Raw genomic sequence first — 18,032 nt, 5'->3', positions numbered from 1 at the left:
TCATCTCGCTTCAATCGTGCGCCGCATCAGTTTCGTGCTCTATTTCATGTTTTGTTCTTCTTCTCTACTTCCGCTCTCGCTCTCTAGCGCTTAGCGTGCGGTTAAAAGGAGAGCGAAACAATCGAACAGGTGAGAATTGTGAGAAACGGTGTAGGAAAGGGATGTCAAATAGTGCGTAATTCGGGTAGCGATAGCTTGCGACAGAGCGAGAAAACCATAGAAATCGTAGGTGCTCTCTCGAGTCGGCGATCTTGGCGTTGCTCTCCGACCTTCCATGTCCGGGAGAACAGGTGGACGCAGGTGAGAGTGCGCGCAAGAAAGAGACGCAACACAATACGTGAGAAAGTATATCGTACGCTCTCTTCGTGTTTTTGCGTATTTCGTTCTCTTTCGCCCATAGCAATATAAGGGTAGAAAGAAGAGTGTGGCTAGCTTCTGCAATGGCTGCAAGCTAGCCAACGTTGATCCTACGTCACACGAGTGTGCGAACGAGAAGGAGCAGCGCGAAGAGAGTGGCAAAAAGCAAACCCTCTCATCCCTCAAATTGCTCACTCGCGCGCAGCACTGTCCGTCTCGCTCTCGCAACGCTCTACACTCTTCCCGGCTCTGTCCGTCGACGGCTCGAGCGCTCTCGCGGAATTTCGCACTCGACACTTTCGAGCGTTGCGTTCGCCGTGGTACGCGTTAGTTTCCGTTTTTCCTGAGCCCGCCGAGTTCTGAGAAGGAAGTGTTCCGTGCACAGCAATTCACAGCCGTGTTTTCTTCACCGATACAGAAGTGTATGTGTGCCATTGCGCTTACAATTCTAGCTCAAACAATTCACCCCCCTTCAAACTTAACCTTACATATTTCGGCGTAAACGAGAAGCGCGTTTTAGCACGAAACCGTGTGTGCCCCCTTCCTTCGGTGAGAGGAGTGTGTGTGACAGTCGACCCCTAAAAAACCGAACCGAAAAACACCTTTTACCAACGTGTATGTGTGTGTGTGCGTGTGTGCGTGCAGCAGTGGAAGAAACAGTGGGCAAAAGTGGAGCATAACAATAGAGGGCACAACAACCTCGCACCACACGCGTGCCCGTCTCTCGTTCTATCTCCCTTACTCTCGCTCGCTTTCGCTGAACACGGTGTTTTATATGCGTTGCCTGCTTTTTTTGTTGCCTACTTCTCCTTCGTGGTGTCGTCTCGTTGCGTTGCCCTTTAGCTGCCGTCGCACAGCGAAGGAAGAAGACTCCAATCCCCCTCCCTCTCGCTCTCTCTCTCTCTCCCTCTGTATCGCTTTGCTTCCATTAGATTGTGCGGCGATTGCGGGATTGCTGGCTGTGTTGTATTCTCGCGTGTAAAATCAATTGCACGAAAAAAAGCGAAGCAGGCTGTGGTGACGGAAAAGTGTGCGTGCGTGTGCTAGTTTGTGTGTGTGTGTGCCCGGTGCTTGATAGAAACACGGCCGCCACTGAAACTTTAATGGAGCATTAGAATTGCGTCGGTGTGTGGTGTGTCTCCTGGCATCCGGTTCCGGAGCAAAGAGATCGATAGAAACTCCCCCCCTCTCCTTCTCTGTGCGATTCTTCTCCGACCGGTGCAGGCCGAACACACCGATCCGTACGTGGAATTGTGGCGTCTGGCTGCTGTGGTGTGTTACATTCGATATAATAGACTCGGGGTGTTTGTGTGTTTGTGCGTGTTGCGTTGATGGTGTGCTGTGTACCGCACACACATCTTAGCCGCTGTGTAGCATTTTGATGGGAAGCGCGGAACGTTTGCTGCTCCCCCCCCCCGCCGTCGTTCGGTTTGTTCGTGTGCGTGCGCGCGCGCTCTTGTGTTTCTCTATTACCGATCCCCCCCCACGTTTGATGTTTCTTGCCCCCCCCCTCCTTCTTCTTGTGTCTAATAGAACCGCCGTTCGATTGCCGCCCGGGATGAATAATGGCTTTCGGTTCGCTTTCCCGTTTTGCGCTCTGTTAGTAGTGTGCTCGGTCCAGTTTTTCTTCGATTGCTTTTCATCTAAGGTTTGGTCCTACTTCAGACTTGGTCGATTGGCAGAAGAAAGTTTTTTTAATGTGTGTGCGGTCGCTAAGCTTAAAACGTGTATAGAAGAGACATTAGAAAGAATTTTATTGCTGACTGAACGAAAACTAACCTCGAGACCTCGAGACTGAAAATTCCAGGCAGAGTGTGTTTGTGTGTGTGTATGGGTGTGTATGGGTGTGTGAGCGCGTGTCTCTGTGTTATCTAATCCTTCCAACAGTGCCGGCAAAGCTGCTTCAACAAAATTAAACAAATGGCGAATCGTAAGCAATTAGTTGTTTGTTGTGTTTGGCAAGCATTGCTGCTTTGGTCACATCTTTTCCAGCTCGAGACGCCCTCTAATCATCCCAAGGGGGTGTGATATGACAGTGCATGCTCTCTCCTCTTGACTGCATTAGCTGTTATTGTTGTTGTTATTTCCTTTTTTTTACTACAGCCTCCATGATGGTAAACAAATCGGAAGCCCTTTTTGAGCCGCACCAGGGCGGGCACACCGTCCATCCATCGGTGCTTTTTTGCTGCTGCTGGTTGTGTCGTTGTAGCGCGTTGTTTACTTTGCCGCACAGACAGGCCGCACACTCTGCGTTTTGACAGCTCGCGCGCGCACTGGTGACGGTGGTGTGGTAGTGGTAGTAGAGTAGTTGGCCATGTTTTTCCGCCGTCGCCGCCGACGATGGGGGTTGTGTTTTTATTGATCTTTTGCTTGAAAATAGCTGATGCATTGAGAAGGGCAAATGGGCAGAAGGGAACAAACGGGTGTGTTTGTGACGTTTGCCTCAGTTTGATTCGGTTTGTAATCAATTAAACTCAAACTCTCCGATGGCTTTTGTTTTGTGGTCGATGGGCGAACAGACGGTAGCCAGTACAAAAGGGTATTTTTTTCTTCTTTCTCTTTACCTTCTTGGAGGATGCCTTTCCGTTTCCGCACATGGTTCTGTCGGATGTGTCTCATTTTTGCTCATGCGAATGATGAGTCCACGGCGCAAGCCAGAAGAAGAAGGGAGATATGTACAGGCGGTCCCCGAGATACACGGTACCTCTTAAACGCGGATTCGGAGATACGCGGTTTTCTAAATTTGACAATTCTTTGAACAAATTGTACTGATTTGACACATCAATTGTAAATTGCCAAATAATTTCCGTTTTGATCGAATGTTAAAAACAATTTCAAAAGGTTTAAAACAGTTATATTCAGTCAGAATCATATCAAATAGTTCATAAAGTGACTAGAACCGCCCCCTACTTGCAACATTACACACAAATTAGTGATATTTTAGCTGAAAATCGCGAGATTCGACTTACGCGGAAATTCGAGATACGCGGTATTTTGCGGCCGTTTTCGGTCCCCATTAACCGTGTATCTCGGGGACCCCCTGTATAGAGATAATAGAGTAGTGGTCTGTTCGAAACGTTTATGGGAACATGGAGCGATATGGTCATTCATACGGATTTTTTTTTAAATCACGCACAATACGATATTTCACACAAATTCATTATTACAAGAGTAGATCTTTGCCTGTCTCTTGGCATTTCATTCCATTATACCGAGATTAGTTACGGACATACAACCTTAGCCTTCAAAGACTATGGTTCATAGGCCTATCTACCATGTAATTAAAACAATCACAAAATTACTGGTCATCCGGTTGCATCAAACATTGTAATTTGTTATTTTTAAAAATACATTCTGTTACCCAGAGGAGTGGTCCTCGACATATGCGCGGATTCGGAGAAACGTGGTTTTCTAAATTTGATGGATCAAATATCAAATCAGCAAAATTTGTTTCAAGAATTGTCCAATTCAGTATAAATTGCATTTGGTACAAAATTTAATCTGTTTAAAAGCCAGGCATATTAGAATCACTTCGCGTTTCTACACTAACCGTGTCAAATAAATGATAAAGTGTATAAAAGAATTAAGTTTAATAAAAAATACTGAGTAATCTTATGAATTTCAGGCGAAAAAGTGTAATTCGACTACGGCAGATATTCGAGTTCCATGGATTCCTCGGGAACGTTTAAACAGTGTACCTAGAAAACATATTGTAGACGTTGTTGAGGAACTTAACTAAAAGAAATAATTTTACTGCAACCAATATGTTTCATGCTGAAAATAGTATCTTTTTTTAAGCAATAAGTGCCTATTTGACAGCTTCCTTTGAATAAAAAATCAAAGCGAAATTTACTTTACATAACGCTGAATTTCTATAGTAATTAACAGTTTTGTTGGATTTAAATTGATAAAGTATGTATCGTTTTGTGACAGAACAACAGTTTTTATTGTTGTAATAAGAGCTTGTCAAAGTATCAACTCAAGCCGGACCTGAGCCTATAGCGCCGTTGCCAAAGGTCCACCACATTGCTCCGTGTTTCCATATCTCGTGCTCACCTCACGCTATCATCACTTGCACACCGCAGCCACCTGAAACGAGCGGAGCTGCTAGCATTGCGATTAAGTGCGTGTGAGTGGAGGAATCTTTCCTATCACAAAGATGCTTCACATCCCCTTCCTTCCGCTGCCTATACCGTACAAAAAAAGAGGAAGAACTTTGTAAGAAAACACACGACTCCGAGTGAGAACGGCGTGTCTTCTGTGAGATGAATGAGAGTGAATCGGTATCGGGAAGCTTCTCACGCTCACGCAGCTTGTCTGGGTCGATCGAACCCCGAACAATTTGCTGTAAAACAATAGAAACACACACACATTCAGGTGCGTGCGCGTGACAAAACGCGTGAAGAGAGAACAAACTGTCAAACACCGTTGTTGTTGTAATTGCTCACCGCGTGCGTTCGCGTTCAAGATGACAGTAGTCGGGCAGTGGTGTGCAAACCGCGTGGGCAAATGCCGTCCATTTTTTTGTTTGAAGGTGAAGGAAACTTACAACTGATTTCCATTTCTTTTCGCTTTCCCAAAACCGGTGTAGAGTTCGAGAAATGTTCAGACATGAAAAAAAAAACCCGCTGTAAATTCACCCATCCGATGTAAACACACACACAGGCGCCGTAGGTGGTGGTTGGTGGAGGTTGGTGACTCCCAATCGCCCCACACACACACACACACACACACACACACACACAGTCGCGTAGTTGCGCACACGGCGGACGCACACAGCGAACACGCGCGTATATTCGTGCGCATGTACGCAAAAGCCTGCTGCTGGCGCGTAGAAGCCGGAAAACAAGATGGAAGAAGAAAACGATGAAAATGAAAAGAAGAAGAAGAAGAAGACAAAAAAAAAATGTAAATTTGAAACTAAAATGGGGAGAAACCGAATTTTCCGACACACATACACACACACACACACTGGTCGGTTGCATCGGTATCTCACGGTACACTTGCTTGCACGACCGATAGCTGATTAGGTGACGCACCCCCTCCTTCGTAATTATCATATTTCCTCACCCTTCTTCCTGCCTTTTCCATCGTTTGTGGAAAATATGCATAGTTGATGGGCTTTTTTCCTTCATTTTCTAGCACTCTCCAGTACATGTGTGTGTGTGTGTGTGTGTGTATGTGTTTGAGTGCCTCTTATTGCCTCGTTTTATCATCATCTCTGCCGGTGGTGGTGAAGTTCAGTGGCCGCAGTAAACGTCTCTTCAAGCGTGCTGTTTTTTTTGTTGGTTCGCTCTTCACTTCTTGTTGGCTCTTTGTTTTCATTTTCTTTATCAGAGCTCTTCTCGAGCATGCAAATCTTCATCTCTGGGTCTGACCAATATATGGAGGAAAAGCATTTTTTCGTTTTAATTTGTCACTTGATGCGTAAACGCGCATCCAAGTAGGGAAAGCTTCTCGAACCTTAAAACTTCCTTGATTTGTACGCGTGTGTGTGCGCCTGTGTGTGTGTTTGGGGTTGTTTTCCATCTCACCTCGCCCCATGACGTTTGCTGCGAGCTGTCATAGCAACCCCTCCGGTGGTGACGGCGAGGAGGCCAAGGTTTTGGTTGTGTGCGGCCGGCCGACATTTTCCTTCATACAAAACGCGCCGCCCCAATGCAAATGGTTGGCCGTTCACAACGGTCCGAGCGAAGCGAGCGAGAGGCCGGTTTAGGAAAATTCTGTTTGTGTGTGTATGCGTGTGGAAAAGCGTGTGGAAACCGAGCCAGACAAATTGCCTCCAGCGAAGCCCATTTTTTCTCTCACTCTCTTACGCTCTCCTGCTACCTATTTCTCGCTCTCTCTCTCGCTTTTTTCTATCTCCGTCGCTGGAAAAGTGTCCTTTTTCCCTCGAACACATTGGCCTGCGCGCGTGTGTGTGTGTAAATTTGTACAACCAGTCCATTTTTCCGGTCGCCCCCGTAGCCATTGGTGCACGTGTTGTGTTTCGTTCCATCCACCAAGGAAGAGCCCCTATACACACGCAAGGAGAGAAATCACCATTTTCCCATCGCTACAGTGTGAGGCTTGGGGTTGTGTATGTCTGTGTGTGTGTGTTGGGTCGCGTAGTTTTCCCAGCGTTTTCGCCAGTGTTTGTGGTGCGCTGGAAGAGCATTTTCGGGGCCGGGGCCGGATTTTTTGACAGTCCTTGCCCTTGTTGCTTTCCTATGTGTATGTGTGTGTGTGTGTTTGTGCGCGCGCGGAGACAGTTCTTTGACAGGTCGTGGTCCTGTAGGGCGAGTTTTTGACATTTCCGGTTTTCCATACAACCCCATCACCGCACGCACCGTATTTGGCACGAGAGCCGGCATTGGGTGTATTGCTGTGTGGCAGGAAAGGGTTTTGACAGATTAAAATCCACTTCGTGGTGAAAACTCATTTTTACGCGGTGTGATAAGCGCGAAAGCATTTCCTTTTTGGGGTGGTTTATTCATCTCCCAACACGTTGAGCTGTGTCTGGCTGTCACATAAACACACACATACGCATACTCTCTCCGAGGCAGGAAGGTTTTTGGATGGTGGCTGGCTGGTGAAAAGTGACAATTGCATAAACAGAAGAAAACAAACCCCAAATCAGAGGCAGCGGTCAGCCTCCGGTGTGGGCCTTTTTCTTCGTTTTGGTGTGTGCGTGTGTGTGTGTGCGTTTCGAAAGTTTTTCCAATCACGGCGAGCTACGCGTTTTGTTGCCGGTCGGCGGCACATTGGGTACAATTGCTTATCTCAAACTCCTCTCCCCCACACGCCAACACAAAGTCGAAAGTGGAAAAGGAAAAGAAAAGCGACGGTGTGTGGCTTTCGCGTGAAGAAAGAAAAAAACTAGAGTGTGTACGAAGGGAACGAAGGAACGGATGCGATTTTTGGCAAGCGATCGAAGTAGGCTGCTTGCGTGCTTGGAAGTGTGTGTGTGTGCGTTGGCGCTGGCACAAGAAAATAGACATTCCTCAAGCAAAAGACATTGGATACAGTTGAAGGAGAAGCAGTGTGACAGAAGTGGTTGTTTCTTTTCCTAAATTGTATAAATGATTTATAAAATATTCTTATTTGTTTTCGTTTTTTTCTAATTGCATCTTTTTTTCCTCCCCTCCATATTTTCCACAGTGTGCAAGCGAAAGGAAGGAAGAAGTGTATTCTGAAAGTGTGTTTGTTTGGTCCGATATCATATCGCCCAGCCCTTGCGCCCAATTTCACCCCCCAACAAAAAATCACCCTGTCTCCTCCCCCCCCATTACCGTGTGGAGCGCAATTCCACTGGAAGTCGCGTGGCCTGTTCGGTGTGTGTGTATTGTGAGTGCTTTGTTGTGAGTGAGTGAGAGCAGAGCCCTCCAGAGTGTTTGCGAAAAGTGTGCAGCAGCCGCCAGCAGGTGCGTAACCACCAGCAACAGCAGCGTAGCGTGTGTTTTAGAGTAGAAGGAAGCGAAAGAAGCGAAAAAGAAAATAGAAGCGAAGGGTGGTGGTTTGCGTTTGTTGGTGCGTGTCCGGAAGTACCCGGAGATCTTCCATCTCCACACACACACACACACAAACACAACGCGCGTGGATCGATCACGGGGCCACGAGTTTTGCAAGGCTCGTAGGGCAGCAGGCACCCATTTGCTACATTTTATACCCCTTTCTCCACACGAACTCTATACACACGAACTATACACACGAGATAAAACTCTGTTCGCATCTCTCTCTCTCTCTCTCCAATATATCTCTATCTATCATTCTCTCTCCCTTTCTATCTCACAGTCTGTACGTTCTAAAACAACAACAACAACAACACACTCTCACACCCCGTTCGACTGACACCTAACTCAATTCGAGTAACAGCCAAAAAGCAAACAACTACAACTACAACAACAAACGAAAACAATAAACAACAAAAGCACACACGAAAAAAAACTCACAAAACGCAAAGCGGCTGCCCGTGACCAACAAACAAGGCGCCAAGGTGTGTTAAAGCCCACCTTCCCGCACAGCTTATATAAAAAAAAGCAAAGGCTACTCTCTCACTTGGCCAACCCAGGGAGCCGCTACAGGCTACACAACCCGCATCACGATCGCGTTCACGCAGCAACAGCATCCCCCCGGTGCCGGTGTGATGATCATGGCGTCATTCAACGGTGGCAGTGCCGCGGGCGGCGGCGGTGGCGGCGGCCAGGATGGGCCGCACAACAAGCGGCTCTGTACCGGCCAGGAGATGGGCGAGGTGCCGCTCAATAGTCGGGTAAGTGTCTGCTAGATTCTTGTGTCATTGTTTTATGTTTAGTCGGATGTATAAAGATTTGGGGATCAGAGATAAGGTTTTTAGGCTCTGCATGTTATCAGATCTCAACAAAATTTTTTGGATGAAATCTTAACTAAATTCCAACATAATACCCAGGACTTTCAAGATATAAGTCCAATCAATTATAGCTATAAACAAAATTTTTCGGATGATCTCGAATAGACAACTGGATTGCAAGATACTACCCGAAGACTTCTGAAAACACTTGAGATATAGGAACTAAGTCACAAACAGCTATTGTTGGAGCAGATATTTTGGATTTTCTTTCAACTATAGACCTTACATATTGTCAACTTTAAAGATCCGAGTCATTCGCCAGAACTTTGAGCCTATATGTCAAAGTCAGCTCAATCTCAGCTCTCATCCTGATCTCTTGGGAGATCTTCTTAACTAGAGCGTTAGATACTACCCATGATTTTGGAAACATCTTAGGAACTAAGTCACAGATAACCATTGGAGGTCATTGGAGGGTTTTGTATACCCCCTAGGCATCGCCATCTTCGAAGTTCTCAGTCATTTGTTGGTTTGAAATAGTTTCTACTGTCACAAAACACAAGCTTTCAAATGGTCCTAATCTATCTGTGTGTACTGTAGACATCTGTAATTATCCATTACTACCTAGCTGAATATCTGGAATGCCTATGGAAGAAGGCATATATTTGAAACTATACTTCAGGAACGGTAAATGAATGAAGATGTTAGATATCCTCCTTAGATATCCAAGATTTTTGTTGAATTCCAAGAAATTCAAAATCTTAGAGATCTCTATAAACTGCTGTTTGGTTAAGACCTCCTGGTTAGATATCCTGGGGTCCCTGGGGGATTTCAGCGTATTGCCTGTTACCATCTTATGTCCAGACATTACACAACATCGCAGAATGTTCAATATTCCACCATGTCATACTTTTACTCCCAGTGCGTTGTTTAAACCTTCGTTCGTTGGGATTAAAAAGGGATGCCAAAGTTATTTCGTCTCCTTTGTTTCCAATGTTATTTGCGTACAGATTTTCCATTCTCTCACCAATACCAATACAAGGGGTGGAAAGTAACGTTTTTTTCTACCCTCCAGCACGCTTGTGTGGGTGTTTATTTACCATTCGGTTCGGTTGCGTCCTCTTCAGGGCACTTCATTGATTGAATGTTTCATTCACTTGGGCGATGATGACGACGACAAAAAAAAGGGGGAAACACATTGTGGCCGATTTTCCATTCGAGTGAGGGGGTGTATTTTGTAAGGCAGCGGGCTTAGTAAAAAACCTGCCGCCAACCCTAATCAAATCGTCCCGCAACGCAGCGAAACAAAATTGAGGGGAGAAAAGTAGGTCAAACAGTAGGAGCAGGAGCAGAAGCAGCAGTAGCAGCAGCAGTTGTACCAGCATCGATCGTTTGACGTTCCCCTAATTTCTGACTAGTTTTCCCGCTTTTCATTTCGAGCTTCTCGGGAAGTTGGGTTCCTTCTTTTTTGTGCTAATGCCGACAGGGCAAAGGAAAGGCGCTAGCAGAATGCGTCCGTCGGTACTTTGTCGTATTGTTGCTTTCTCCCGGGGCAGACGGAATGGCGCTCGCCTTCGCCAGACGTAGAGGGAGAGAGAGAGACAGAACAAGAGTAAGAAACGGAGCCAAACAACACCGACATGCGCTGGATGAGAGCAGTGTTCAGTTTTATCGACCACGCGCCTCGGCAAGACCGCGCCGAAGAAGATGTTCACACATGTGTCCTTGTGTCGTCGGGAAGCTCGTTTTTCTTTCATTTCGTCTGCACTGCATCGCACTCTTGCCACAGTTAAAAGTCGTTTGCTGCCGGCGGAATTAGCGCGACACTAATAAAAGCGCGGTTTACTACTTTTACTACCCGCTGCTTTCTCTTGAAGGACGGGAAAGGAATGGATTTACTGGCATATTCCATTTTCCGCGGATTTGCACTGTTAAACGGTGTAACGGATATAAAATGTGATTTTTTTTGCAATAAAACCATCACTGCACAAATTTATAACGACAAGCTGACTGTCTGGCTGTGACTGCACACATGCGTCGCGCAAAGGTCCCAGTTGCTGCTGTGGAATTTGGGATTAAAATTTCGTGTGCGTGACACTTGTTGAAAATTGATTTATGGAATTTCGGAATTAATTTGGTGTTCGGGAACAAAGTCATGCAGTTGTGCGAGGTTGGGTTATTGGTATAGCATGAGGAGTCTGAGTTGGACTTTTATGACTGAAAAACATGATTTTTCTAGCATATTGTCTCATTGTTAAGAAACTAGGATAATTTTAGCATGTAAACATGAATTTTGAATTCGTTGCATTAGTCAATGAAGAGGATTGTAATAAATTTGACATTAGATTGAAGCCTTGTAGATGCAAGAATTGGCCAATTTTCCGTTAGGATGTTTTGGAGAGGCTCTAATGTCCTCCTTTTTAGTCACATTTTGTTTAAGACTACAAGTAAAGTGTATTTTCGTGTTATGGCTAGATAATGGTTTTCGATGTATGCTCCATTTCCCACTAATGCCCTCCCAAATTCTTCCAATATCGTCATACAAACTATGCAGATCATTGGATGAGGTTTCGGTTTGTCTACTGAAAGCATTTCTTTGTTAGTTCTGACCATCTCTTCCTCACAATTGCGGTCCATTTGTGTTAGCTACGGATGAAACAGAAAGTCTCCGGACAGGAACACCTCAACAGAACCAACGCCAGAATTGCCAATGCAATATTCAATGCGCATATGCATGCTTCAAAAGCAAGAGTGGTCTTTCGGAGGTTGCTTTTTTGTTGTAAAATCGACCCATTAATGACCCTCATCTCGGCCTTACTGCTTCAGGGAGTATAATTTTACTTTTGCTTTTTGATGCGTTCTTATCGCGAATCTCCTTTTTGCCGCTCTTTGCGTTGAAGCACGCCCGTTACGCAAAAAGGTGTTTCGCCAACGGTTGACGTGTTTCGCCCTTCGCGTCCAAACGCGAATGATGATAAATTGTTAAGTCTCGGTGCGAACGAGGAGGACGTCCTCTAGTGTAATTATTCTTTTCGAGCATTTTCACTGTTGTGTGCACGAATCAATCCTTCATGCTTCAAGGATAACTGCTTCGTCCATTATTATCATCATCATCATCAACATCTTCGTCATCTCCGTGATCAACTTCTCACGCAAGCTTAACGTTGCAATTGTTGCACCGAGCAGCGGCTAGTGGCATGGGTTCCACAAGAAGGAGGTTTGCATTTTATGTTGCTCTGCCACAACCGTTCGGGCGTTGAGAAATTTGATCACCGGGCGAATGTGACGGTTATACGAAAGTGAAAACGAGCAACCGCTCGATTGTCCCTGTTGGCTGTACAAAAAATAAAGGGAACCAGCACACGTTTGTCCGCGCTTAATTCGGTCAGTAGTGTCCGGCCGAGTGACGAGCTTTTCGGGGGCAGCTCAATGTAACCGGTTTTGCTGACGATGATGGCGGGAAGCTTTTTTTATCATAATCGACTTCAACTTTTTTGATTTCACCGCTTCGCAGAACCGGCCAATCATCGGACAATCGCCGGCATGGATTACATTGGTTCTTTTGCTTGCTGTGTGTGTGTGTCGCCCAGTGACAGGGCGGGCAGGCTATCAAGCATTAGCATTGAAATGGGCTCATTTTGCTGTGGTTTCATGCCGTTTCAGGTGGGGGCCCGAAATTCCATCAGTGCGTGAAGGCGATTCCGCACCGGGACAGATATAGAGAAATAATATCATTCTGAATATATGATTTAAGCAGCAACGGATGGAACGAAACGGAAAGTGTGGACCGTGGGTGAAAAAAGGTTAAACAAATAAAGGAGACCATTTAAATGCCATACATGCGCCTTGATTGTTGTCCCGTTGTCCTCTGGACGGGTTTGTAAACAAATCAGCGTGACACAGACACAGCCAGCGAAAGCATCTTAATCTACGCAAAGGAAAGTAAAAATAGCATGACACAAGAGAAACTGTTCAGCTTGTCCCTCTATCGTAAAGTAAAAGTACTGTTCGCTGAACTTAAGCTGCACTTGTTTGAATAAGGCGTTTGGCGCTTATAAGCATTCTAGACCGCATTTCAAATTCATTCCAAACATTACCATTCCAAAGCGTCACGTGTCCGTCTCTGACAAACCAATTACATTATTAGCAGTGCGGCGGCATCCTGTGACACGGTATCCGTCTCTGCTACCCGGGATTGCAATATGCATTATGAAAAGCCATCGGGGTTTGGCTGTACGAAATGTGATCTTTGGTGTGTTGTGCACGCTTTAGGTTTGGGTGTATCAAAAAGTTTTGGAGGTTAGGCAAGATAGTTGTTGTTTTAATCTCTCAGAAATACATTGGAGATACTTCAAAGAACAGATGTGATTGAACAGATGATCTTTTGATGTCTTAGGACCTAAGCAACGGAACGGAACCAGACAGCAGTTTGACAATTTTGAACAATTTGAACACGAAACAAATATTGTTCAGAAGTAATAGAAGGATCTTCTGGTTCGATATTTGATGTATATCACCATCCAAACTTTGTTTTTTTAAACATCAATTCTTTGAAATTGTCAAATATTTCGTACAAGATGTGAACGTCGACATCTCCAACAACTTGGACTACAGACAATGCCTTGTGTTCAACATATCAGTTAACAATACATGATAAGATTAGGTTTATATGAAGAATTCTTCTTTACAAAAATCAATGATAATAGAATTTTGGTTATTGATAGATTGCTTCAAAATCAGATTTGCATTTTGAGCCTTAGAATCTCATGTCTAAAAACGTATCTAAGGTCCATTTTGCCCGAACAAGAAGCTGCTGAAACTCTCAGACCAACCTAACAGTCTATCCATACACCAAGATGCAACCGTGAGACGAACGGCGCACTTGGCCAGCACATTGCCTAGCGTCACCACGAACCGGCTGGCGGTTTTGTTCGGCGGTTCGGCTTCTTGCGTGCGCGTAACCCTGGGCAAATTTGGCTAGAAAAGGTCTCTATTGTCATATCGCGTCAAAAGAGCGTATGTGACACGGACACACACACGGGATGGGGAGGAAGGGATGGCCGCCGAGTGTATCGTATTAGATTTCGCCCTTGGTGTCACCACAGCGCAGCCACACAATCGACGGGAGGCAGAACCTTGCAATTCGGTCGCACGCTCCGCTGCGCTGATGAAGATGGTAGGTTGTGTGTGCTGCCCTTTGCTGTCTGTGTGCTTCTGCTGGCCAAAAATGTGCAATGTCATGTGGAGTGAGTCGCACACACAACACAGCGTGTCACAGCGTTTGTGACGTCGGTCCGGACGAGAGAGATAGACCGTTTACGTTCCGTTTCCCCCGAAGCGTGACGTTTCGAGCTAATGACAATGGTTTTCCGTTGCAAGGATCACATCGGATATGGGCACCAAAAGCGTTGCGGGAGAGGTGTGTAGAAAGGCACGAGATAAGCGCTGAGTAGAGCATTCTATAGACCGTGGCTCTTGAACCATCCGGTACCAATGGAACTCGGGGCTCTTACAGTCTGCGTTGCACGCGTTTACTCGTTCGTGTTGATCACTTCAACGGGCTCGTCGCCGTGTGCACACATAACTCTTTCATCATCCCATCACGGTGCGGCCAGCTTACAGTGAATTAAACCTTACCCCGTAGACGCGAGACAATGGCGTATGTATGTATGTTGTGTGCCGGTGGATGATGCGACTCAAGTAGTTTGATGACAATCAAGCCGGCCGAGGAATGAAGAAGGCACTCATCGACGCGAACGCTGCCATCTCGAGTGCATTCATATTTCAATGATCGATTTTTGAGCTGCTCGTAACGTACGTAACGGCAATGAAAAGGGGATGCTATCGATGGGAACGTAATTTCATCTTTTACCGATGTAAGATTATGAACGACAGGGAAATGGTCGTCTGTAGTTATTTGTTTTTAAATGGACACGAACGCAAAACAAAACGGTACGGGAAGCAAAATCGAATGCGAAGCCCCAGATATTGAAGATCGGGTGGCGGGAGTGAAGGCGTTGGAGACGATAAGAATTGAAGACCCCACCCCGGTCGTTTGTGGTCGGTTAGTGAGGAAATTGCTGACACGTTTTGGGTCGCTCCAAAAATGGATATTCGATTGGTGTAGCAATATTGGAGCACGTTGGAATGAGAATGAGACGAAGAGGCGCGAGGCGAGGAATTTGTGGTAAATATGGTTTGAATTTCTTGCTCGTTGTCGTCGTCGTCGTCGTTGGATGTGTTGGGTGTCTCCCTGATCTGCCTGCTTTGTGTTGGTGGCTGTGACTCGTTTGGGGCTGTTTTGAGCTGGACAGATGCCTCCAATAAAAGGCAATTGGTAGAGAATGACGGTTAGATTAGATGATGCTGGCTTGGCGCCTCTTGCGTCGAGCCCAAAATGGACAATCCTCTTTCGGTGTGGAAAAATGCCCAAAATCCTACCGCAACAACACTGGGTGGGAGTTGTGGAGAGTGGCCTTGGTTTTGGAGAAGAGCAGCACAGTGTGTTAAAGATTATGATAAAGGTAATATTATTAGGATTTGGAATGGTTTAGGTGTAGTTCAAACTGTTACAAAATAGTCTATAAGTGTCTAAGAAATACTATGGTCCAACTTATTGCCCAACAGCTGGACATTCCATAAGTAGAGCTTCCCGATTTTGGAACTCCATAAATTAGACGCTCGAGGTAAGCTACTTGTGGTGGGTCTGCGTCTGCGTACCAGCCAGAAGGTGAATGAAATATATTGTTTGACTCATTGTCTATAAATATGTTATGATACACAAAACGCACCACTAAGACTAATTTATTGGGAAAAGATTTCTGCCATCGAACGGCAGTTCCGTTACGTCCATCCTAATGCTCCACGCTATCCTGCGCCGTATTCCGTACGGCTAATGGACGTGAATGTGAGCTGAGTGCACATAAATTTGTGCCTACTCGAAGTCATCCCCAATTGACGCTGTTGAGTCAGTGTTTCGGAATGTATCGGTATGGGGTAAGAGTTTAGCATTTTGGCCTAAAAACAGTCCTCAACAGTTGTTTGTGTCTTTTCATTCTGTTGTGGACGTACTATTATCGTTCGTTCGTGCTAGATTCGTACGGCAGAAGTCCTCAGGAGCGCATCAGTAACACCGTAACTGACTTAAATTATTCCCCCAAGGCTCTCTGAAATCGTCGCAAATAGAACTATTCCTGAAAGAACCATTTTCCGGAAGCAATGATTTCTGTGAAATGTGTTTTTTCCGAAACAAAAACGGGTTGTAAACTTTTAAAAGCAATGTTTGTCTTCCTTCGGCATCTTCCGAACCATCAGATCAAACCGCGAGCGCACAAACCACACGAGGTGGTGGTATCGACACGCCAAACACACAACACCAATTGGTAGCGATCAGCGGTTGTGACTCGGTGCTGGCTGGGGGCTAAAATTAGCTTCCTAACCCAAAACCGGGTGGTGGCGGCATGTTGTAATGGGCAAAAGTGTTGTGTGTGTGTGTACGATAATAGATTCCTCCCTGTTTGGCTACTCCAAACACGGAGCGGGGAAAAACCTAAGATGTCCGAAATCGGAATGTACTAATGAGAGGTACTAATTTATGTCCTCCGATAACGCTTCAATCATTTGGCGGATGGGGCACTAGGTCTTGATTTTTGGAAACGTTGAGCTATTTCCCTGTGAGAGGAGAAGTTCTCGAAGACTCGGGGAGGCTTCGTTGTTGGGTTGTTGCAAAACGTATCTAATTGCTTGGTTCCATCATTTCATTTAATCGAACATTCAGACTGAACTATCTCCGCGATAAGTTCGCGCAAAGTGCGTCGTCGAGTCTGTGTAAACTTCCCGTCTTCCAGAAAGATACTTGAGACAGCACAGAGTTGGTCCGCTGCTCCAATATCTCATCCACGACGACTTCCACGACGGCTTATCTTGTTTGCGGCTCAACAACAGCAACAGCAACCACCACACAAGGTCTGTGTCGCTCAAGGGCCTCCGTTCGATAAGCAATTCGCACACCACCGCCAGGTCGGGCAGAGTGAAGTGTATCTGGCGCGGGATTACCATCGTCCGTTCTGAGGGTGCGATAAGCGGGAAAGAGTTACACACTGCTCTTGTTCAAGCCTGCTGCCGGCGAAGATGCGCTCAAAAACTGAAAAGCAGTGGACGACGGTTTTTGGCCCAAAAGAACAAACTGGATCTTATTCTTCACTGGCGTTTTTGTTTTGTGTTTGGTTGGAGAGTCGCGTTTGATATATTAGTGCGTCGTCTCGGGCAATTATTCAGCCCCACGAGAGGTGTCTGTCAACATCTAGGGAGAGAGAGAATGGTAGTGTGGTGTGTGGGATACGCCGTTTGAACAGGTTTGTTTTTTGTTTTGCTGCTTCTCATGCCGGGACTTTCGCGGGGCATCACTGTTGAATGTGGTGGGCATTGGAAGCGTTCTTTTTTATATTAATAAGCACATGTTAATCGGCTCCGGGGTGTGTGGTGGAATCGTAACTCTCGCCCTCCCCAAAACCAGTAACTCTTTGCCAAACGGGGTTAACAACCTGATGGATGAGTTGTTGCTGTTTGTTTCGGTGCATCTTCGTCGTCCATCTGGTTCCAGCGCTCAGAGATTATGAGAGGTGTTAAAAGATGTTGATATTTGTGATGATTTCAATTTTATGTGCGTTTGTGTCATAAAAGCCATCAATTTCGTTGATAGTTTTGAACAAGAAGAACATTGTTTGAGCTCTAGGATTTTGGGTGTGGGTTGATTTTGTGCGCTCTGGCTTGATTATTCCGGTAAAATCTGCGCGAACTGAGTACGGTGGAACCTTGCCAACTTCCGAACGGATTCATTGTAGATATCTCTGCCATGTTATCACATCCAAATCCTGTTGCTTTTGGATACCGTACTTCCAGGGCAGCAGACTCCGCGATGAAAGGAGCAAAAACTCTTGCCAAGAACCTTTCGCCTCATCGAATATTCGCTTTTCCATTATGCAGCGAGCACCGGGGGCTTCGGCACCATTCGGTTGATTTGTACCACAGACGCGGAGCGATTGGCTTTGATTTTTGGAACTTTTGGCCCTACTGTCTGTCTCGCTGATAATCGCGGTGGTACTGGGGTGGGCTTTGGACTGGCTGCAACAACCCATTAAATCGGTGGCTTGTTGGCGTCTGGCGCTTTGTGTTCGTATTAACGAAATAAAATAAATATCTCAGCCACATAAAAATGGGCAACAGTTTTACACTTTGCTTCCTGTCTGCTGCGAAAGGTACGATTCTTCTTTATCCTTGGAACCAGCCACCGGGGGTATATCTGTTGCATAATCAATCCCGTTTTCCCTTGTGTATTTCATCTTCGACTTTGAAAGCGTGTTTCCATCAT

General features: G+C 45.8%; 1 protein-coding gene across 12 annotated transcripts in view; it reads left to right on the top strand.

Moving 5' to 3' along the window:
- The first annotated feature begins 659 nt into the window (after positions 1 to 659).
- LOC120903553 (heterogeneous nuclear ribonucleoprotein L) overlaps positions 660 to 18,032 on the top strand; it is a 184,035-nt gene continuing 166,662 nt past the window's right edge. For 9 of the 12 annotated variants that reach the window (XM_040313045.1, XM_040313058.1, XM_040313057.1 and 6 more), the window contains exons 1-3: positions 660 to 779; positions 7,498 to 7,760; positions 8,131 to 8,608. In XM_040313045.1, coding sequence (XP_040168979.1) covers positions 8,483 to 8,608 — 126 coding nt within the window. In that variant the 5' untranslated portion in view covers positions 660 to 779; positions 7,498 to 7,760; positions 8,131 to 8,482. The other 3 variants (XM_040313046.1, XM_040313047.1, XM_040313049.1) reach the window with 3 other exon arrangements.

This window comes from Anopheles arabiensis, chromosome 3 (assembly GCF_016920715.1).
Source record: "Anopheles arabiensis isolate DONGOLA chromosome 3, AaraD3, whole genome shotgun sequence".
Lineage (NCBI taxonomy): Eukaryota > Metazoa > Arthropoda > Insecta > Diptera > Culicidae > Anopheles > Anopheles arabiensis.
This window is presented reverse-complemented; position numbering and strand designations above follow the sequence as displayed.